This window comes from Eptatretus burgeri, chromosome 18 (genome assembly GCF_056783735.1).
Source record: "Eptatretus burgeri isolate ZD-2024b chromosome 18, Ebu_testis_v1, whole genome shotgun sequence".
Lineage (NCBI taxonomy): Eukaryota > Metazoa > Chordata > Myxini > Myxiniformes > Myxinidae > Eptatretus > Eptatretus burgeri.
This window is the reverse complement of record NC_140978.1, coordinates 3,065,214-3,085,281: the sequence shown is the minus strand read 5'-3', so window position 1 is coordinate 3,085,281 and position 20,068 is coordinate 3,065,214. Positions and strand designations below refer to the sequence as shown.

At 42.1% G+C, this 20,068-nt stretch overlaps 1 protein-coding gene across 1 annotated transcript; it reads left to right on the top strand.

Annotated features, from left to right (window-relative positions):
* Positions 1-415: 415 nt before the first annotated feature.
* On the top strand, positions 416-5,561 carry LOC147008478 (uncharacterized). The gene is made up of 3 exons (XM_085864487.1): positions 416-507; positions 3,148-4,681; positions 5,553-5,561. The coding sequence occupies exons 1-3, from the start codon at positions 416-418 to the stop codon at positions 5,559-5,561; spliced, it is 1,635 nt and encodes a 544-aa protein (XP_085720613.1).
* Positions 5,562-20,068: the final 14,507 nt, after the last annotated feature.

Here is a 20,068-nt window from a genome sequence, read left to right as displayed (position 1 = left end):
CTGATCAGTATGAATTTTTTTAGCGTCATCGATTGATAAAATGGTCCACAAAAAGATTTGATGACATCATCGGTCACGTGCTTCGGCAGCCATATTGATCTTTTTATTTAAAAAAAAAACCTTCAAAAATCTACTTCTCTGAAATGGCTGAACTGGTCATCACTGCCAACAGTTATATCATGGCAGTCCTAATTATGTCTCTTGATAATTGCATAACACACCAGCACACAAAATAACCACACAAAACTAGTCCTGGTGAGGGTCTGCAATCTCTGATTGCTCTTTTTCTTGTTTGGTTTTGTTATCATGACTGAAAATTACCAGCCAGAAACCGATCCTCAATTTGTGACATTTTTCAGAGTGAAAAACTGCTCTCAATTACCACTTTTTCTGAATTTCGGAAGGGTTTTTAGAAATGCATCTTGAGTGTAAATTGGGGACCAAGTGTATGCAACACCTGGCAAAAAATCCTGATAAATACTACAAACCCACAGAAAACTTGAAAGAGTAATCAAAGTAGGCAAAACCCTCATCAGGACTTGTTTTGTTAGTTAGGGAATTTTAGCAAATTGTATTGACCATCTGTGAAAAAATTGCTTACCAAAAAATTTCTTCACTAACGTATTCATCTAGGTGTCTACTAACACCTATCAATTCGTGCAAACCCAAATCCTTGTGGAAAATTCTGGGGAGCCAATCAAAGTTCGGGTGCTCAGAGGGCCTGCGCGAAAAAATCGGAAAAATTAACTTTTGCCAATATTGACTTGTGGGATGTCTAACTCGGGGGGTTTTTTGGGGTGCTGAATTGATTCCAACCATTGGATTTGAGGAAAAATGAATCCCTGCCGTAAAATATTGATACGATACATTTTTAGATATCTCAGACTGTGTTTTGTGGTAATTTGGCTTAATTGATTCAGATTGTTCAAATTGTGCTGAAACCAGCATACAACATTTCTGAAACCACTGCTATATTGTTGGTTATGCTTGTGCTCATGCTCAGTAGAATTCTCTTTGTTAGCTGACGTTAGCTAAGAACTTTTAGCTCTAAAATTATTGTGTACCGGACTCAACAGAAGTTGAATATATTCAACGTAGAGTCGACCTATTAATGTTAAAACACATCAGTGTATGTGTGTTCTGTCTGTTTTGTGTCAAAATTCCTCTAATCTAAAGGCCCGGTCACACCTTGACGTTTTAGCCAGCGATGGCAACGTGTTAAAATGTATGTAAAACGCTGGCTTACGTTGAACTTTTGAAGTTTTTTTTTAAAGATTCGGACGTATTCATAGCGACTTGGTCTTGTGTATAACGCATTGGTAACTACACAGAACGTTTCGTTGTGTTATAGATAACTTATACCAACGAATGCTGAACCTGTTGTCGGCCTACACAACCGATGCCCAACGATAGTCTAACTCGGGCATAGCGCGTTGCACGCATCGCCGACGATGTCGTGACGTAGCCTATTAAAAGGCTGACGCACAACGATTGGAATCATAACTGCCGTAGAAATGGAAGTGTCAAAATCGCGGTCACACCTTGGCGATCTTGCCAGCGTATGCTGACGTAACAAAAGTGTGTCTAAAACGTTGGGGCACGTCGAATACGGTATGGGTAAGTTTGGTATGCGCGAGTAGAACGCTAAATACGCTATCATAAGTCGTAGTAAGTAGAGTACGTCAAATTTTGAACATGTTCAAAATTTTACGACGTACTTGGCGTATGACACACGCTCGCATGCGATGGGGATAAGTTTTACACACGATATGTGGACGCTTACACACGTCCACAAAGGCTACTTATAAGCTACTCATAAGTCGAAACACGTCGCGGTGATGTCTTTTTTACGCGAAACTTATTTCTAACTTATGTTTGACGTGCTTTTAACCAATTCTTTACGTAGCCCCAACACACATCGACGTATGTAGACGTATTCCAATGACGTCTTCCGGTCGACAAAAAAAATAAATGAACGTGTTTCTAGGTTACAACTGCCAGATAAAGACGAGTTCCCAGCGGTTTTGGGAATTGGTATATAAAAATGCTGCTCATAAAAGGGGAACCCAACAGTGTTTTCGAGTCCTTTTTGAGTCGATGTCCATGTCAGCAGTAACAGTATCAGTATCAGTATTACTATTAGTATTAGTATTAGTAGTAGTTTGTTCATGTTGGCAGTAGTAGGTGGGTGTGAGGGGGAGGGTGTGGGTTATGATGGATCCTCCTTGCGTCCGCGTGTCCACGGGTAGGTTCATAGGCTGCCACTCAACGATTTAAATGGCTGCATCTCCACTATTGAAAGTAGACGCTTGCGCTCAACAATTGGATTTTTTTCACACTCAACGACTTTTAAACGGTACCACTCAGCTAGTTTCATTGTTTACAATGAACGATTTAAATTGCTGTCACTCGCCTTTGTTTTTTTTTTTTGTTTTTTTTTGACGCTGGGGTTTTGAAATTTGAAGCGTTTCTTCTGAACGTGTTAAAACGCTCAAACTCGACTATTTTAAATAGACGCTGCCGATGGACAATTGGAATCATAGCCAAGCTAGACATCGAAGTGTGAACATCCTCGTCATGCCGAAGAAAAGTTTGAAGAATGCTGCAAATAAGTGTCCTGGCCGTGGCCGTGGACGCTGACGCAAGGACGATCCATTATACCGACGTCTTTCAGCCTATGAGTAACTTAAAAGTAACGTCTGTCGACGTGTGGCAACGATCGCGTAACGTGCCAACAACACGTTAATCATAGGTAGGAAATAAGTTTCGGGTACTCTAAACACTACCTCGGCGTGTCTCAACTTATGATTAACTTACAAGTAGCATGTGTTGACGTCTGTCAACGATCGCAGACCGTGCCTACAACTTGTGGCCAGCGTAGCGGAACGTGTGAGTCATACGCCGGCATACGTCGTGAAATTTCAAGCATGAAAAAATTTGAGGACAACCGAAAAGTACAACGTTTAAAGCCAACGTACAACGACGTATGGCAACGTACTACGACGTATGCCAGCGTGCTCTCAATGTTATCAAAACTTACCCATAACGTATTCAACGTGTGCCAGCGTTTTAGAAAAAAAATTCAAAAAATCGGCATACGTTGGCTAAAACGTCAAGGTGTGACCGGGCCTTAACATATGCACCAAGGATAGTCACTGTCTTCGAGGAGAGGATGGCAGAGAGATTGAAGATCTTAGCTGAAGGAGGAAGGACACCAGCACTCTGGGTCTGGTACTATGGCAGAATCGACCTCATCAAGGTATTCATCAGGAGTGAGCGTGTCCCCGACCATACAGGTCATCTCAGCTGCATCATTGGAATGCTCAATAACTTCGCAGCAGCGGGCCACCATCAGTACGCAAAGGGAGCAAGGCTGTATGTACAGCTGATGCATCAGCGACAGGAGAGTCCCATGTTCCAGGAAACTCTATCCAAGTTCACTTTGTATGGCAACCATGTAGTCAGGTTCTCAGAGCATGAATGGTCCAGCACATGGACCGACATCACGATAGAAACCACACTCATTCGTGAGGCAAAATCCTCCGGTGGTCTAAACAGAGGCCGCTTTCGGAATGAATCTTCTCATAAGTCTTGGGTTCAGACTTTGAACCACTTCTCGTTCATTCACCAAGAGCTAGAAAGAAGCATGATCAAATGTGGGGTACCTGTCCACACCGACGTAAAAAGAGCCCAAATGAAGAGAGATAACGATGCTGTCAACACCATAGTTGGGTGGTTGGAGGAAGTCAACCCTTTCGATGCCACACGGGAACAATGCCACAAGACTCTGGTGTCCTTCTCAACTGGGTTCAGCAGCACTCCCAAAGACCAAGTCAACACTGATCAAGCAGAAGAAGTTAGCAGAGCCATACTGGCTAAGATGGATGGGAAAACTGTTGTGGATGCAATGGTAACCAAACACAAGGTCAAATCACTTGCAAGCCTCAGATCTGGACCCAAAGTCAATGGCGAGAAGCTGGTCATTGACTCACTGAAGCTATTCAACCGCCTCATTGTCATCAGTGAGCATGACGTCAAGACCAAAGAAGCTCTGCGCTTTGAGTTGAGGCCAAAACCGATGTCTCTGTTTGACAAAAATCAAAAGTTGCGAAAGCCAGACAAGGCTGCCCGAGCAAGGTCCCTGAAGGCATGTGTGGCACCTGTCGAACAACCCCCCTGCACAAGCCTTGTGGTTGATGGTGGGTGGCTCCTGCACAATGTCAAGTGGGAGGCTAACCTTACTTGGAAGGATGTTGCCGCGAACTACCTCCGGTTTGTGAAGTCCATGGGGAGCCATCACCTCACGATAACTGTGGTCTTTGACGGATATGGCAGCTCCACCAAGGACCATGACCACTTGAGACGAACAAATAATGCATGCTGTGACATTCAGATTCGTCTGGATCTCAAAATCATCAATGCAAGAGAAAAGTTCCTCGATAACAAGAACAACAAAGCCCAGCTCGTTCTGCTCCTTGCTGAGACATTTAGTAGGAATGGAATCAGTGTACAGCAATACCCCGATGATGCCGACACCTCCATTGTCCGTGCAGCTCTAGATGAGGCAAGAGAGTCCCCTGCCGAGGTGAGGGCTGAGGACACAGACGTCCTGGTTATGCTGATTCATCATGTTGCCGACCATCCGATCTTCCTCACGACAGCCAAAGAAACATCTTACGATGTCAGAAAGATCCGGGAGGCCCTCCCAGAGATATACCGGAGGTATCTCATCTTCTTGCACAGCTTCTCTGGCTGCGATACAGTCTGTAATTTTTGGGTTTAGCAAACCAACTTTGCTAAGCAAGCTCTGCAAGACTGATGAAGCAGAGAGGGCAATGGACGTGTTTATGGACATCCGAGCTGAGAAAGGTGATATCATTAAAGCAGGCTGTGATCTTTTCATGGTCATGTTCCATGGGAAATCCTCCAAAGACTTGGAAGACTTGAGATTCGACATCTTCAGCAAGTGAGCTGCTACTGGGAGCATAAAACCTGAGAAACTCCCCCCGACAACAGGAGCTGCAGCACAGCACTCTCTCCGAGCTTACCTCCAGACTAGAGACTGGCTGATGCTGCAAAGTCCATCGTTGGATGCCTGGGACTATGGATGGAAACTCACTGAGCAAGGATATGCACCAGTCCCTTCTACAGACACCATTGCACCAGACTACCTCCTGATGTTTGCCAGCTGCAACTGTGCAGGGGACTGCAGCTCACTCAGGTGCTGCTGTAAAAAGCAAGGAGTCAAGTGTATTTCTGCTTGCGGCATCTGTCATGGTAACTCTTGCCTGAACATAAACCAGCTGGATGACAATAGGAGTGAGGAAGATACTGGGGAGTTTGATGAATAAGGTTGTAAAAGCTGACGAAGCAACATTTCCATTGAGCACAGTTCTGTTTAAAATGTCAATAAAATACATTTTATATGATCAAGGAGTGTTTTTTTCTCAAATCTAATGGTTGGAATCAATTCAGCACCCCAAAAAACCCAGAGTTAGACATCCCACAAGTCAATATTGGCAAAAGTTAATTTTCCAATTTTTTTCGCGCAGGCCCTCTGAGCACCCGAACTTTGTTTGATTGGCTCCCCATAATTTTCCACAAGAATTTGGGTTTGCACTAATTGATGGGTGTTAGTAGACACCTAGATGAATATGTTAGTGAAGAAATTTTTTGGTAAGCAATTTTTTTACAGATCGTCAATACAATTTGCTAAAATTCCCTAACTATGTGTGTTTGTGTGGTTTTATAGTACGTATTTGAGATACTTTCTCTTACGTGTCCACCTTGAAGCACCGAAGCGAGTGCACCCACTCCCCAGAGGATGTCAAGGTATAAAATATTTACGGACAATAATATGTCCTGTCTGTTGCTTCACAGGTGAAACCAGCATAAAACAGGAGACAGAAGAAGATTTAATAAGTAATATTTATTAGTCCCTACTGTCTACTTTTAAAATGCTGAAACTGATTAAAAGAAATACTTCATGATTTTCCTAAGAATCCACAGATTACAAAAGTGTAAGTCACAGAAAACAATGCAGCTTATGAATTAACTCGTGACTTAGGAAATGGTAACTTATCTCAGGTAATTAGTTTGTAAAATAAACTTCAGCAGGTTGCAAATGGGCGAATTGTTGGCTGTGAGCACATTCAAAACAATCTTGTCCAGTGGATGCACACAGGTTGAAGTTTGACTGGCCAGTCATATTTCAAGTCCTCAGAGGGTGAGCTTGGTATGACCAAAGTATGCAGATTCCAATTCTACAGATCAGGCTGTTTGACATTGAATTATGAACTGCATGGGGGTGGGGGAGGGGCGCTCAGGGTGGGGGGTGCGATGTGCACACAAAATTTACATTGCATTGAAAAATATAATTTTGCCGAGCAGAGCGAGGGGAATATTTTTTTGAGTGTTTTTTGTTTTGGTTGTCGAAGAAATTCTCAATTCCTCCTGTACATTTGAGTTATTTATTAAAAACAGACATATACAAACATATCAATATGGAGAATTCAGAGGAGATTCAATAATTATCAACAGTTTTCCTCTGATTCTGAAGGACATGTAGATTTTGAATTCTTGTATAATATTCAGTAAGACAATGTCTGATCATCCTCTAGACATAATGGCACCAAGGCTGGCATTTTGGTGTTCAGGGGAGAGACCATTCAGAGGTCAGTGTAAATTCAAATATATGGGGAATATTTATGATCTGAAGTTCGATTGGAGTTCTGAACATTACCTTCACATACATTCCATTTAAGCTCGACTCCTGCTTCCAGCCAGACTTTCAGACACCAGTATATAATTTTTTATTGATAAGAATCCCTTAATAAGCCAAATACAATAATAGATGATTCTATTCTACTGAATACAGATTAAAGATTATTTGGAAGGCCAATCTGTTTTGGGGAAGAGGGGTGTTTTTACTTATCAGACTGGTAACCTTCCAATACAGTCAAGAGATATGAGGTCGTTTAAAATGCAAGTATATATTATTAAATATAGATACATGTTCGAGCACATAAATGTAATAATCATGTCGTATTTGAATACATTTCCCATTAGAGGTTTATAACAATACATTGTGCTATATGGTAAAAACATTTACATTTTCAAGTTATTTATCAATCAGGTTTAATTGGCAACATTTGAATATATATTTTTTTATCACCCTAAAACCCACTATGCAAATTTTTGAAAATCTGCATCCACAAGCCTCCCTTTTTGTAATTCAGACAATATTACAATCAATTTCAATTTTATGAATTTAAAAAGATCACATAGGCAATGCTTGAATGAACATTTATATTCCCGGGACATCAGCATCCAAGCGCAGGCCACCAATCCCAGCCCTCCCCTATCAAAGTTCACCAACAAAATTTCATACCGCTTGCCCATCCATATTTGCAAGGATGTGAACAGTGATACAACGACAGAGACGCAGGTCCAGATGGGTGCTTGCGTACCTGGCATTGTACTGGATATCAGGGCCTTGACCTTCTGCATGTGATTCATGATGTCTGGGTGCATGCAGTACCTCCAAAGTGGACGGTGTTGTCTCACCTCAATATTACATTTCCTGATCAGGATCAGTTTTTTTTATTTTTAATATGTTTTTTAAAGTCATTAATTGATGACAATAACTTGGGCGTTTAGAAAGCTCATGGCATTTCTCCGAGGAAGAAAAGGCGGCCACAAACATTTTTCTTCCGAAATGCAACGCTACTTTGCAGAGCAGATTCTCTCACCGAGTCTCCTTTCCCACACCACAATCTCACGCTCCGCCATGGTGAACGAGTAACCATGCTTGGTTAATCTTGGTGTAGGACAGAGCATAGGTGGATGAGGGTAGCATCATGTGCAAGGTGCTGTTGCCAGAGTCCATCACATGCAGTTTCGTCAGGCATATAGGAACAGAGTGTAGAAAGAGTGTAGAGAGTAGAAAGTCTTGAACGCACACCACCCCAGAGCACATCACCAGCATTGCCCACTCCACACATTCCACTACCATGGTAGCAAGATATCCATGTGCTGATGCATAAAGAGATTCCATTAGTAATTCAAACCCAGTGAGTACAGCTTAAAAGGTCCAGAAAATTTCATTTCTTACAGGTTGCAAACCACTGCTAAAAGAGAGCAAGACCGATGACTGCCTCAAAGATAATATTTGCCCACAGTCGTATGACATGTTCCTTTTCAATTGCCTATGTACTTCCTAAATTGCAATTTTCACAGACGATTGAGATTCTCATAAGGAAATGGTGTCTGAACAAACATTGTCGTGGTAATGCCTTTTATTTTTCAACGGTGATTGAACAATGAAGACAATACAGTTATGGTTCATTTGAAGAATACGATGGAATATTACTGCTTGTAATTATTAATGCAATAATGTTGCCCACCAGTTCCCAAAAATTCCCTTTTGCCAAGACCCAAAATCCCATCCTTTCTTAGAATCATGGTATTTTTACCCTCTGCTTTAATTTTGGCATGTAACAAGTTAATATATACTTTTAGTAAAAATGATTTGTTATATTTATTGAATCACTAAAATGCTGACATTAAATTTGTGTGCATGTTATCATTACAATACACAGCTGGTGTACAAAACCTTCAGTTAAAATATTTATTGAGTGGAGCAGTAAATGTATTTTTTTTTAATTCTTCATCTTCTTTTCCTTTATCATTTTTTAAATACAAACACAATCTGTCATTTATCAACGAAATAACTTTTCCATTGCCTATCGTAAACCTAATTAATCCCAAGGTCCGACAGGATGTTGACGAAGTTTGCAATATTTTCTAGTCATAAAAAATCAAATGAGTTTCGTCTCGGAGAGGCATTATACCATCATACGCCTTATTTTGCTTTCATCTGTAAACTACATTAGTTATTTAAAATTAACAGATATTACTGATCATCATCATTATCAGGTCTTATATTATCACATTAGTTATCTACCTTGATTTCACATCGCTTCCAGAACACATCATCAAAATCATCCTTTTGTCCTTTCTCTGAGAGTTATATGAAGTTTGGGTGATCATTATCTTGGTAACAATCTTCTTCATGCAAATAGCAGGCAAATTAACCAAACATTTTCCAAGGCAACAACCAACCAATGTCAGATTCTTGCTCACCAACTAGCAATAACAACAATTCCAGAGTTATTCAGATCCTGCCAGAGTATTTGCAATCACATTTGCTTTGCCTTTGATGTTTAATTCTCATAGAGTCAAGCTCCATTTAATCAATCTCTGATCTTTATCCTGACTTTTATAAAAAGTGAACAGATTGTGATCTGTGAAAACAATTACTGGAAAAGTAATTAAACTCAAGTATATGCCAAACCATTGCAAAGCTAGTCGCACTGTGGGTGGTATATCAGGTCAGGTCAGTTATGGGAGCATGTGCTGGAGCTTCCGTAAACTGTTGCCATCCCTTCTTGTAAAACGCTTGTTTGCTGCAAATGTCTCCAGTCATCCCAGAAATCCCCACAGCAAGCTTCTGTCTATTATTCTCCATCAATTGCTTTTACTTTTTCTGTTACAGCAGAACCGAAATCGGACCCTCAACATGAGCTTGGAAAACTATGCTTCCAACAGAAATACGAGGTCTGTCGAAGAAGTAACAGGACTGAGCCTGCTGTGTGCTCCATTTGCACAACTTGAATGAAAGGGTTGCGTCACAGTTTTTCGCAACATTCCAGCGATATATACAATTGGTGATAGATGACTGTGCTCATTGTGTGATTTTTTTTTTTTTTACAGATCGTGCTTTACACGTTGTCTAGTCTGAGTCATCGTGCGATGAGTCGTGAGCAGAGAGACAATCTGAAGTTTCTTGCCAAGCTTGGCAAAACACCTTCCGAATCCTTCGCAATGCTGCAGCAAGTATACGGGGAAGAAACGATGTCACGTACACATGCATTTGAATGGCACAAAAGGTTAAAAGAGGGATGGGAGGAGGTTCAAGATGATTCACCATCTGGAAGACCTTCAACTAGAAGAACGGCAGACAACATCGAGCGTGTGAAGCAGATGGTGCATGCAGATCGTCGACTCATGGTGCGGATGATTGCTAAGCAACTTTCCATCAACAAGGACACTGCCTGGAGCATCATCACTGAAAATCTCGAAATGCGCAAGGTGTGTGCAAAGATGGTCCCAAGCTGTTGTCCAAGGACCAGAAACAGCAAAGAGTCACTGTCTGTCAAGACATTATCGAGTGCCTCGAGGATGATCGAGACCTGCTCGGGAGAGTCATTACTGGCGATGAATCGTGGCTATTCAATTACGATCCCGAGACTAAACGACAGAGTCGTCAGTGGAAAAGTCCGGCATCACCAAGACCAAAGAAAGCAAGGATGTCGAAGTCGAAGCTCGAGGTGATGCTTATCGCATTTCATTTTTTGACATCAAGGGCATCGTCCACTTCAAGTTTTTACCACAGGGTCAAACAGTGAATCAATACGTGTACAAGGAGATCCTCCTGTGCCTCATGAGATCAGTCCAGGACAAGAGGAGGGATCTGTGGGAGAACAACACCTGGGTGCTCAACCATGGCAACGCCCCTGCTGAGAGTTCACTGAGCATGCGACAGTTTCTGGTGGAGATGAACGTGCCAACTCTGGAGCAACCCCCGTATTCGCCAAACTTGGCCCCTTGCGATTTTTTTCCGATTCCCCAAGCTCAAGTGGGAGATCAAGGGGATCTGATTTCCTGATGTGGACGCTTTCCTCTGAGAAGAGGATGGACAAGTATGTGAGACTGGACGGAAACTATTTTGAAGGGGACAAGCTGAGATTTCGATCCATTTTTTGGAATAAAATTTCTTTGAAGTCAGTCCCGTTAGTTTTTATAAGGACCTCGTGTATACATACATATATATATATATATATATATATATATATATATATATATATATATATATATATATATATATATATATATATATATATATATATATATATATATATATATATATATATATATATCTTCTTCTTCTTCTTTCGGCTGCTCCCTTTCGGGGTCGCCACAGCGGATCATCCGTATGATCCGCTTAGTGATTTGCCACATGTTTTACGCCGGATGCCCTTCCTGACGCAACCCTGGTCGCCTCTTAAGACATATATATATATATATATATATATATATATATATATATATATATATATATATATATATATATATATATATATATATATATATATATATTTATACAGTATATATGCAGATGTTTGGTACTGCAGAACTTAAATATGAATGCAAACAAACATGACATAATAGTGACCGAAGCTTTTCATGCTGCACTCTTCAGGGTAGAAATCGCAGCAAGTGAAGAAGGAAGTGAAGGCGTGTGCTTTATATGCAGGTCTCAATAAGGTAGACACTGATTGGTTCAACCATAATGACGTCACGGTTAATCCGAATGCCCATTGGTCGGCTCATCATCTTCACCTTGAGCTCCCATTGGCTGGAGCAGAATTCCCAGAGCAGAGGCGGTGTAACAGAACATGATCGCATGCCTCAGGTGGAAGGTCAGATCGTCAAACGACTGTTGCAGCTTCTCAAACCTGGAGAACTATCAGAGGAGGTGAACGACAGAATTAAACCTGTTGGAGCCCAACAATCCAAGAATGTACGGCCTGCCGAAGATTCACAAGGAGAATATCCCTCGAAGACTGATACTGTCCATGGTGTGATCGGCACAACATGAACTTGCCAAGTGGTTGGGAGAGGTACTCCAACCAGTATTGGATTCACTTTCTCATTTCGTGGTTCAGGATTCCTTCACATTTGCAGAATCAATTGGAGCTAAAACACCGATTCGTGAGGACAACATCATGGCATCCTTTGATATTAAAACCTTGTTCACAAATGTCCCACTGACGGAGACGGTTGAGATATGCGCACATTTGCTGTATCACACCGATATGGAACAACTGATGATCTCGGAACACGTCTTCGTGGAATTAATGAACACAGCAACAAGGAAGGTGGAATTCAGTTTGAACAACATGATGCATGTTCAAACGGGCAGTGTGGCCATGGGTTCTCCCTAGGCCCATCTCTTGCAAATATCTTTGTAGGCTATCACGAAATACAGAAACTTACTGGTCCCCAAGGGGTCGATTTCCCCCATCGTATACTATCGGTATGTTGATGACATTTTTGCTTTGTTTGAGTCTCGGACGGCATGTGACAATTTCCAGGCATGGCTCAACACCCTCCACCCAGCGCTGAAGTTTACCACGGAGCTGGAATCATCAAAGACGTTACCGTTTTTGCACGTATTGGTTGATAGATCCAACCTTGGTTTCACAACATCCGTCTACCGGAAGCTGACTTTCACAGGGCAGTATACTCGGTGGGACTCCTACAGCTCCACGAGAAACAAAATTGCCTTGATCAATATCCTGGTTAACGGAGCACAGAGGATTTGATCACCTTGTAATCTTCCTGCTGAAATTGACAAAATCATGAAGATACTCGTTGAGAATGGTTATCCTGAGCATATCGTTAAGAGATACATACAGAAGTTTCGAAACACGACAAGAGATCAGAAGATGGGTCCGGACAAATGTTCTATCTATATCAGGATGCCCTGGAAAGGGCAATCATCATGAAGGTTTGAAGTACAAATCAAACATATTGTATCCAACACGTTTCTGGTTGTGCAACCCCGAGTAATCTTTACCTCTCGCCGTTTGCTGATGTCAGTCAACAAGGATGTGCTACCCACCTCACAAACCAGCAATGTTATTTATGAGTTTAAGTGCCGATCTGAAGCTCAGTACGTGGGCCGCACAACACCAACATTGGCTGATCGGATCAAACAACACATCCCCTTGGCGATTCGAAGAAAGATTGTGAGAGTTAGAACACAACCAGTGCGAGCATGTAGAAACATCCAGCAACCACCGGCCACTGTATCTGCTTCTTCTGCCATTGCACTGCACCTGGCTGCCAACCCTATCTGTGCAGACCAGTGCAATGCAGATATGTTCAGGATATTGAGCCGAGGTCAGAGCTCGTTTTATTTATGTATGTTGGAAGCAACCTTCATCCTTCCCACTGATCCAATACTATGTCGTCAAAAGGAATTTGTACGATCTCTGTGTCTCTTTCAGCATGGAAAGATCAAGGGAAGTACGGTAACAAATGTTGAATGGAATTTTGGGGAAACCCATCCCCCCTTTCAACAGGATGTGGTTACAAACGTCCATCATCGACGAACTCTGATCCAGCCAATGGGAGCTCGAGGTGAAGATGATGAGATGACCAATGGGAATTCGGATTAACCGTGACATCATTATGGTTGAACCAATCAGTGTCTACCTTCTTGAGACCTGCGTATAAAGCACATGCCTTCATTTCCTCCTTCACTTGCTGAGATTTTTACCCTGAAGAGTGCAGCACAAAAAGCTTCGGTCACTATTATGTCGTGTTTGTTTGTTTTTATATATATATATATATATATATATATATATATATATATATATATATATATATATATATATATATATCTCAAGCCATATATATTCAGATTGATGGTCAGTTTGATATCAGTCGGTACCCCTTCAGTAAATCACTTTATTTGGCTTGATCAGTCTCCTATCTCCACATCATGATACACTAAGTATGTTTGGCCATGTACTTCCATGAACAAGTAAGCAAGTCATCAATTAAACCTGAAACTTGACCTTGCTATTATGATCTCAGATTTCCTAATATCTGATTGAAGTAAAATTAACACCCCCTTGGTCAGCCTCAGATAGGCATTGTTCACAACATGGTCTAATCTTTATACAACACATCTCATCCTGATCGTGCATCAATTACACTAATTATCAAAACTTTGCAACATAATTTTCGAAGTTCATGGCTTTCTTCTTTGGATGTGTTCACTGCAGAGATGAGGACACATTGAGCCCTGCCCTGTCACTCCATAGCAAACTCCCACCATTTGGAGGGCTTTACTCCATCTGTGAATGCAAACTTTGGCATGCATTCCATTACTGAAAAGTTAACGAATTTTCGAAATCTCTACCATCCCATCTTTAGAACCTATTCCATATTCGACATTCTAATACCCCCTGTGACAATTCGTCCATGCATATAATAACATCAAATCCACATTGTTAATAGGACATCCTTCAAATGAACACGTGACATCAGTGCATACCTCATTACGGCCACATAGTTCACCATCCCCTCTCGCCAGTGGCATTTGTTACCATTCTGACTCCATCACTCCTTGAATCCTTGAGGTTGGCTATTTGTTCACCATTTCCTTCTAAAATTATAAAACATCCTGATCTCACACACACACACACACACACACACACACACACACACACACACACACACACACACACACACACACACACACACACACACGATTTGACTTTCATGAAGATCCGAATCTGGCCTTTCAGTGAGATATGCAGTATAAATAATTATCTGACTTGTTTGTGGAGGGTCAAACTACTGAACAAAAAAATAGTTTGGGGGTGGGGCATTCCTCCCTCCTTTTTTAATCCACATATGGATTTGCCGCTTTTTAAAATTGAATAGTGTGTTTCAGTGCCCATGATGCAGCATTTGGGCACCATATTTGTTGGCAAGTCAAACACGTGAGAAAAAGTTTAAAGTGCCTCCGCATCTCCTCTCCATCCATGTGTCGCACCTTAATCTCAGTGGATTTCCACAGAGACAAATGCCTCTCACTAATTGACCACGACATACACAAAATGCCATGTAATTAATAATTAAGCTAAACTCCTGCTTCCCGCCAGACTTTCAGAAACCGGAATATAATTATTGATATATAACAATCCCTTAATATACTAAATAGAATAATCGATGATTCTATTCTACTGAGTGAAGATTAAAGATTATTTGGAAAGCCAATCTTTTTTGGGGCAACGGGGTGTTTTTTCTTATCAGACTGGTAACCTTCCAATACAGTCAAGAGATGTAAGATCGTTTAAAATGCATATACATATTATTAAAAAATATACACATCTTCGAGCACATAGATGTAATGATCATGGTGAATTTGAATACATTTCCCATTAAAGGTTTATAACAATACATTGTGCTCCGTGGTAAAAACATTTACTTTTTTTAAGTTGATTATCAATAAAGTTTAATTGGCAACATCTTAGTATCTTTTTATCACCCTTAAACCATGATGCTAATTTAAGAGAACGTTGCATCCACATTGTCATTTTTGTTTTGTATGCATTGTCGAGGCTCATATGAGAGCTAACACATGATTCACAACAAGGGGGTGGGGGGGGCAGGAGACAAGAGGGGTGGGAGAGGGAAGGACAAAACAGTGGGGAACAGACATCAGGAGATCTGTGGAAGGTCGAGGGATGGGGCAGAGTACATGGGTAAACAAGATGAACAACACAGGGATTTTCAGGACCTTGCATGACAGGGAACTTTTGGGAAGCAAGGCAGGGAATTTGAAGGAGGTGAGTTTGGGGTAGATTAACGGGGGTAGAAAAGATCGAGGTTTTGTATGGGGGAAGACAAGAGGTGGTGGTGAACAGCTGTTTTGAAGGCCTGGATGGAAGAGTGGGATTGTAGAGAGGTGAGAGTTTGTTCCAAAGGTGGGAAAAAAAGAGGAATGAAAGAGTGAAAGTGAGCAGTGATTCGTTATTTTGGTAGTTTTACCACTAAGGGGCTACTGGCAGACCTTAAGCACCCTGCATAAATATGGGGGGGGGGGGGACATATCGCAGATAGAGCATGGGGGCAAGACCAGAGAGGAGGTGGTAGAAGACAAAGACCACTGACCTGCCTGCGGTGAGAGAGTGAGAGGCCCAAAGACTCAGCCTCACTTCAGGAGATGCCAATGATCCTAAATGCCTTTGTTTCCACAGCATGAAGCTGAGAAGGGTGAGAGGCAGAAGCTCCAGTCCAGATGGGAGGGCAGTACTCCAGCAGGCTGCGGAAGAAAGCTTTGTATGTGGGCCGAGGAAGGATTTTGCACGATGGAGGATTTCCAGTCAGCGACTGGCATTGAACTTGACATGCGGCCCGAATGTGCATTATGGCTCATGGAAGAGCCCACGAGTAGCTGGAGAAGTCCGCTACAATTCTACATTGGAATAATGATCAGCACACGTTCATGGCCGGGGTTCGCGCTCAGGGATCATGGCCCCATGTAAAGTGAGGAGCTCTGAGCCATCCCAAGGTTGGCAAGCTACTGAGCCGGTTTCCGGTCATGGAGCCTGGTGGAGCATGGCGAAGGCCGCTGTGGCCCAATAGACCAGCGGGATTTTGGCCACAGTGGTTCGCTCTTCAGTCCTTGCCCTGCCCTTCACCGGGGCTCATAAAAGCAGTGGCACAGAGCTGTTTCCTTATTTTTCTTCTCTCTCTCTCCTCCTTTGTAGCCTTCGCCGCAGCCTGCTCTCCTTTTTCGCCTCGCCTCTGTCTTCCACTTCACCTCACCTTGCACTCTGGCCGTCAGCCTGCTCGTGTGCATCTCACCCCCTTTGCCATCATCGTGCCGCTGCTGTCGGAGCCATTGAACCACGAAGCCAGACCCGGTCGCCAAGCAGCCACACACAAACAGATCAGTGTGGAGCGCAAGTTGCCAGAAGTACCCTTTATCGAGTAGGAAGGAGGGAATAACACGCAGCTACCACGAGGTGGGATGCTCAGGCAGAGCATCCCACAGAGTTACAGATATCTACATGGTTAGGGTAGGGACTTTCCTCCTCATGCATCTAATTCCACCATCTCTCTCCATCCCAATCTATCCTGTCCACTCTGGACACATAAGTCCGATTGTACTTTGGCGGGCTGGGATGAATGAACAAGTATACTGACACACATTCACATTTTCCTCTCGCACGACACCGAACCCCCCACATTGCAATACATCACACCTCCCACTACCACACTTTAGACATCAGTATTCCTCCCACCTGTTTCTCCCTAAGCTTTCTGGGTCGCGTTGGTTAACCGTATTTAGAGGATGCTTACCCTACCCTGTACTTTCTCTCTGCACCATCTATTTTTCCGTGTGTGTGTTGGTACCTGTCCTAACATAAACAAAGAGTAGAATGAATATGGGATATTCTAAATATATACAAAGAACACTCAAATACACTTGAAAGGAAGCTCTCTTTTTTAAAAGTACTAATCGTTTTTATTGAAACGAAATAATTAAACATTCATGTGATGGGATGAGAACTCAGGATCTCTTATTTAATAAGCAATGGTTAAATTACGCAATGCAGTCTGCTCTTTTTCTTCAATGGATTATGGATAGTTTGCAATCACGATGCTTGATAAAAGGACCAAACCAACAAAATAGCATGTTGCTAACAAGAAGGCTATACTTATAATTATCATGACAAAATTCCAACAGACAAAGAAGGCTTTACCAGTTAGGGGAGTTACAAAATCAAATTGTAACAGCTTAACTATTTCTTATGCATGGTCCTTTACTTTTACTTTTGTCTTTTTTTGAAGAAAACAAACAACTAAATATTGCTTTGAATTTTGCCCTTGTTGAAGAACTGCATCATTCCGCTTCGGTTGTTGTTGTTCAATCTGGAAATTAAAATGACAATAACAGAAACTATACCAAAAATGCCGAATCGATATCTATTTTTTTTTTTTTTAGCAATGTTTAGTAACTAACAGGCCCTGATTTTTTGGTACAATACATAAGCACACTTCGAAAATGTACACAAAATTAAACACTGAAAGCATTTTCTTGAAAGTAATCATTGCAGATTTTATGTTTAAAATTTTTGAAACACTATGCAATATTATGTCGGCTTACCTACCTTAATATATATATATATATATATATATATATATATATATATATATATATATATATATATATATATATATATACATACATACATACATACATACATACATACATACATACATACATAGTCTTCACAGTGGAAATTGTTAGAAAAATTCACTGCACGAGACAGTTTCCTTTCCCATATTCAGTTATATATCCCTCACTACATGTGAAAAAAGTGATAGCTTTTGATGGGAGGGGAGGGGTTTCGGGAGACCACATGCCGGATGCATCCCTGAGTGGTTTAGGGAGGGTGCATGCCAGGTGCGCCCCCCCCCCCCCCGCGATCCACCCCTGCGAGTAGGTTCATTTCATCTAGTTGACCGGTCAGTATATAAGAATGCCCAGCTTTGAGCGCAGGGTGAAACTGGTTCTTTAATCATGGCTTTAGAGTCATGGAATCGGTCCCAGTTTGTATGCAGCATTCCTGATTCCCTCTTTACTGGATGAGCCAGATTTTAAAATGAAATCTGCCTCAAGCCATGCAGCACACAGACGTTCCTTCTGTCATTTCATACGGTACCTCTCTCCTGATCACCGATGCACTTTGGCTAATTTTGATTTTTGCACAAAGTCACTCAAGGGCCTGGCATCTGACGGGTTCTCTTCTTCCAAGCTGTTTTCATTCCACAGTCTCCTGCAGATGAGCTGGACATGGTTCAGTTAAGTCTGTCCCGACGAGATTTTTTTAACAGCCTCAATAATTATCTTACCCATGTAAATTATCCTTTCATTCTCAGAGTGTATTTATCAACACGAGGACATCAAAGCTTTCTTCAAAGTACATTTGAATTTCTTTTACAGAACGCAGTTATTTTATCACAGTGTAAAATCCTTTCCCCCACATTACACGTTATGCTTGAAAATTATATGCCTTTACTAGTTTGTAATATTCTGATGAAATAATACAATTAACTTTTATGTACAACATAATGATTTTATACCATTCCGTAACAGTACTCACTTTCTCATTGCACAAACTTTATAAAGTTACTCGGTTGAAAAAATATAACATGTAAAAACTGTTGTTCACGTTAGCACATTGTGTGCAAACAAACAACCAAAGCCAGACAGACAGACAGACAGACAAATGGACCGAAATGCAATACCCTGTCCTCTGGCAAGGGTAATAGGCACTTGTGCTGTTCTGCAGTACGGAACTGAATTTTCCACACAATCCCTCAACTTGGAAGTGAAGGCTGGCCTCTTGATGCCAGATTCCCTCACAAATGAGTGAAAAGGGATTTTACAACAATGGGCTGAGGGATAAATTGTTCTGAAGTTGTTGGGAGATGAATGTTGGATTTTTTTGGAAACACGACTTCTTGTACTGGTGTGTGTGTGTGTGTGTGTGTGTGTTTGTGTGTGTATATGTGTTTGTGTGTGTATATGTGTTTGTGTGTGTATATGTGTTTGTGTGTGTATATGTATATATTGTTGCTGATTCGCGCCCGCCGGCGTGCTGACGGCCACGTAACTCGAATCGCGGCACGTCGCCCACCGGACGGACAATCCAGTCGTGACCCTCTCGGACTAACGCCGGGAACCAGTCACGGGTGGACCTTTCGGTCTCACCGCGATCGAGCCAATCAGCCCCCGCGTGGGATAGGGTTGCTCGCCAAATTCGACCTACCTAAGTACCCACGCGGAGGGTAGACCGGGCGATCGCACCTCGCCGCAGGTCGACTTCGGACACGGGCCACTTAAGCGACCCGTTCCGTACTATCAGAATAACCGAGCGGTGTTATCGTCGACCTCGACGGTTCGATTAATTATCGGGCGTACTCAGCCCACTACCAACCCTTTACGTGAAGCAAGATGAGGGTTCAATGGGGGAAAAGACGAAGTGAAGCGGGAGAACAGTTCAACAATAAAGCACATTTATTCGCGGCACACGGGAAGCACACATACAATTCCACCAAAAGCACACAAAAAAAAGAAAACACAATTCCATTTACACAAAAAGCAAATATAAAAGTGAAAACAATGCAGAGCTAATACCGACTACCGAGCACACGGCAACACTTATACAATTCTACTTCACAGACGGCGCCGACAACACATACCCAAAACCAAGGAAAGAATACCCTCAAGAATGAGGCGGGCCTGAGGCCGAGACCGGGTCGCGCCTACCCGTCTGGTGATGAGACGCGGAGCGGCGATGGCGCCTCACTCCGCGGGCCTCGCGGACAGTGCCTGGCAGGGGGTGGGAAA

Bases quoted from the DNA above. Each gene is read 5' to 3' on its own strand.
- LOC147008478 (XM_085864487.1), top strand. From the start codon at position 416: ATGCATCTTGAGTGTAAATTGGGGACCAAGTGTATGCAACACCTGGCA. The intron at 508-3,147 runs GTAATCAAAGTA...ATATGCACCAAG, and splicing joins CCCACAGAAAACTTGAAAGA to GATAGTCACTGTCTTCGAGG.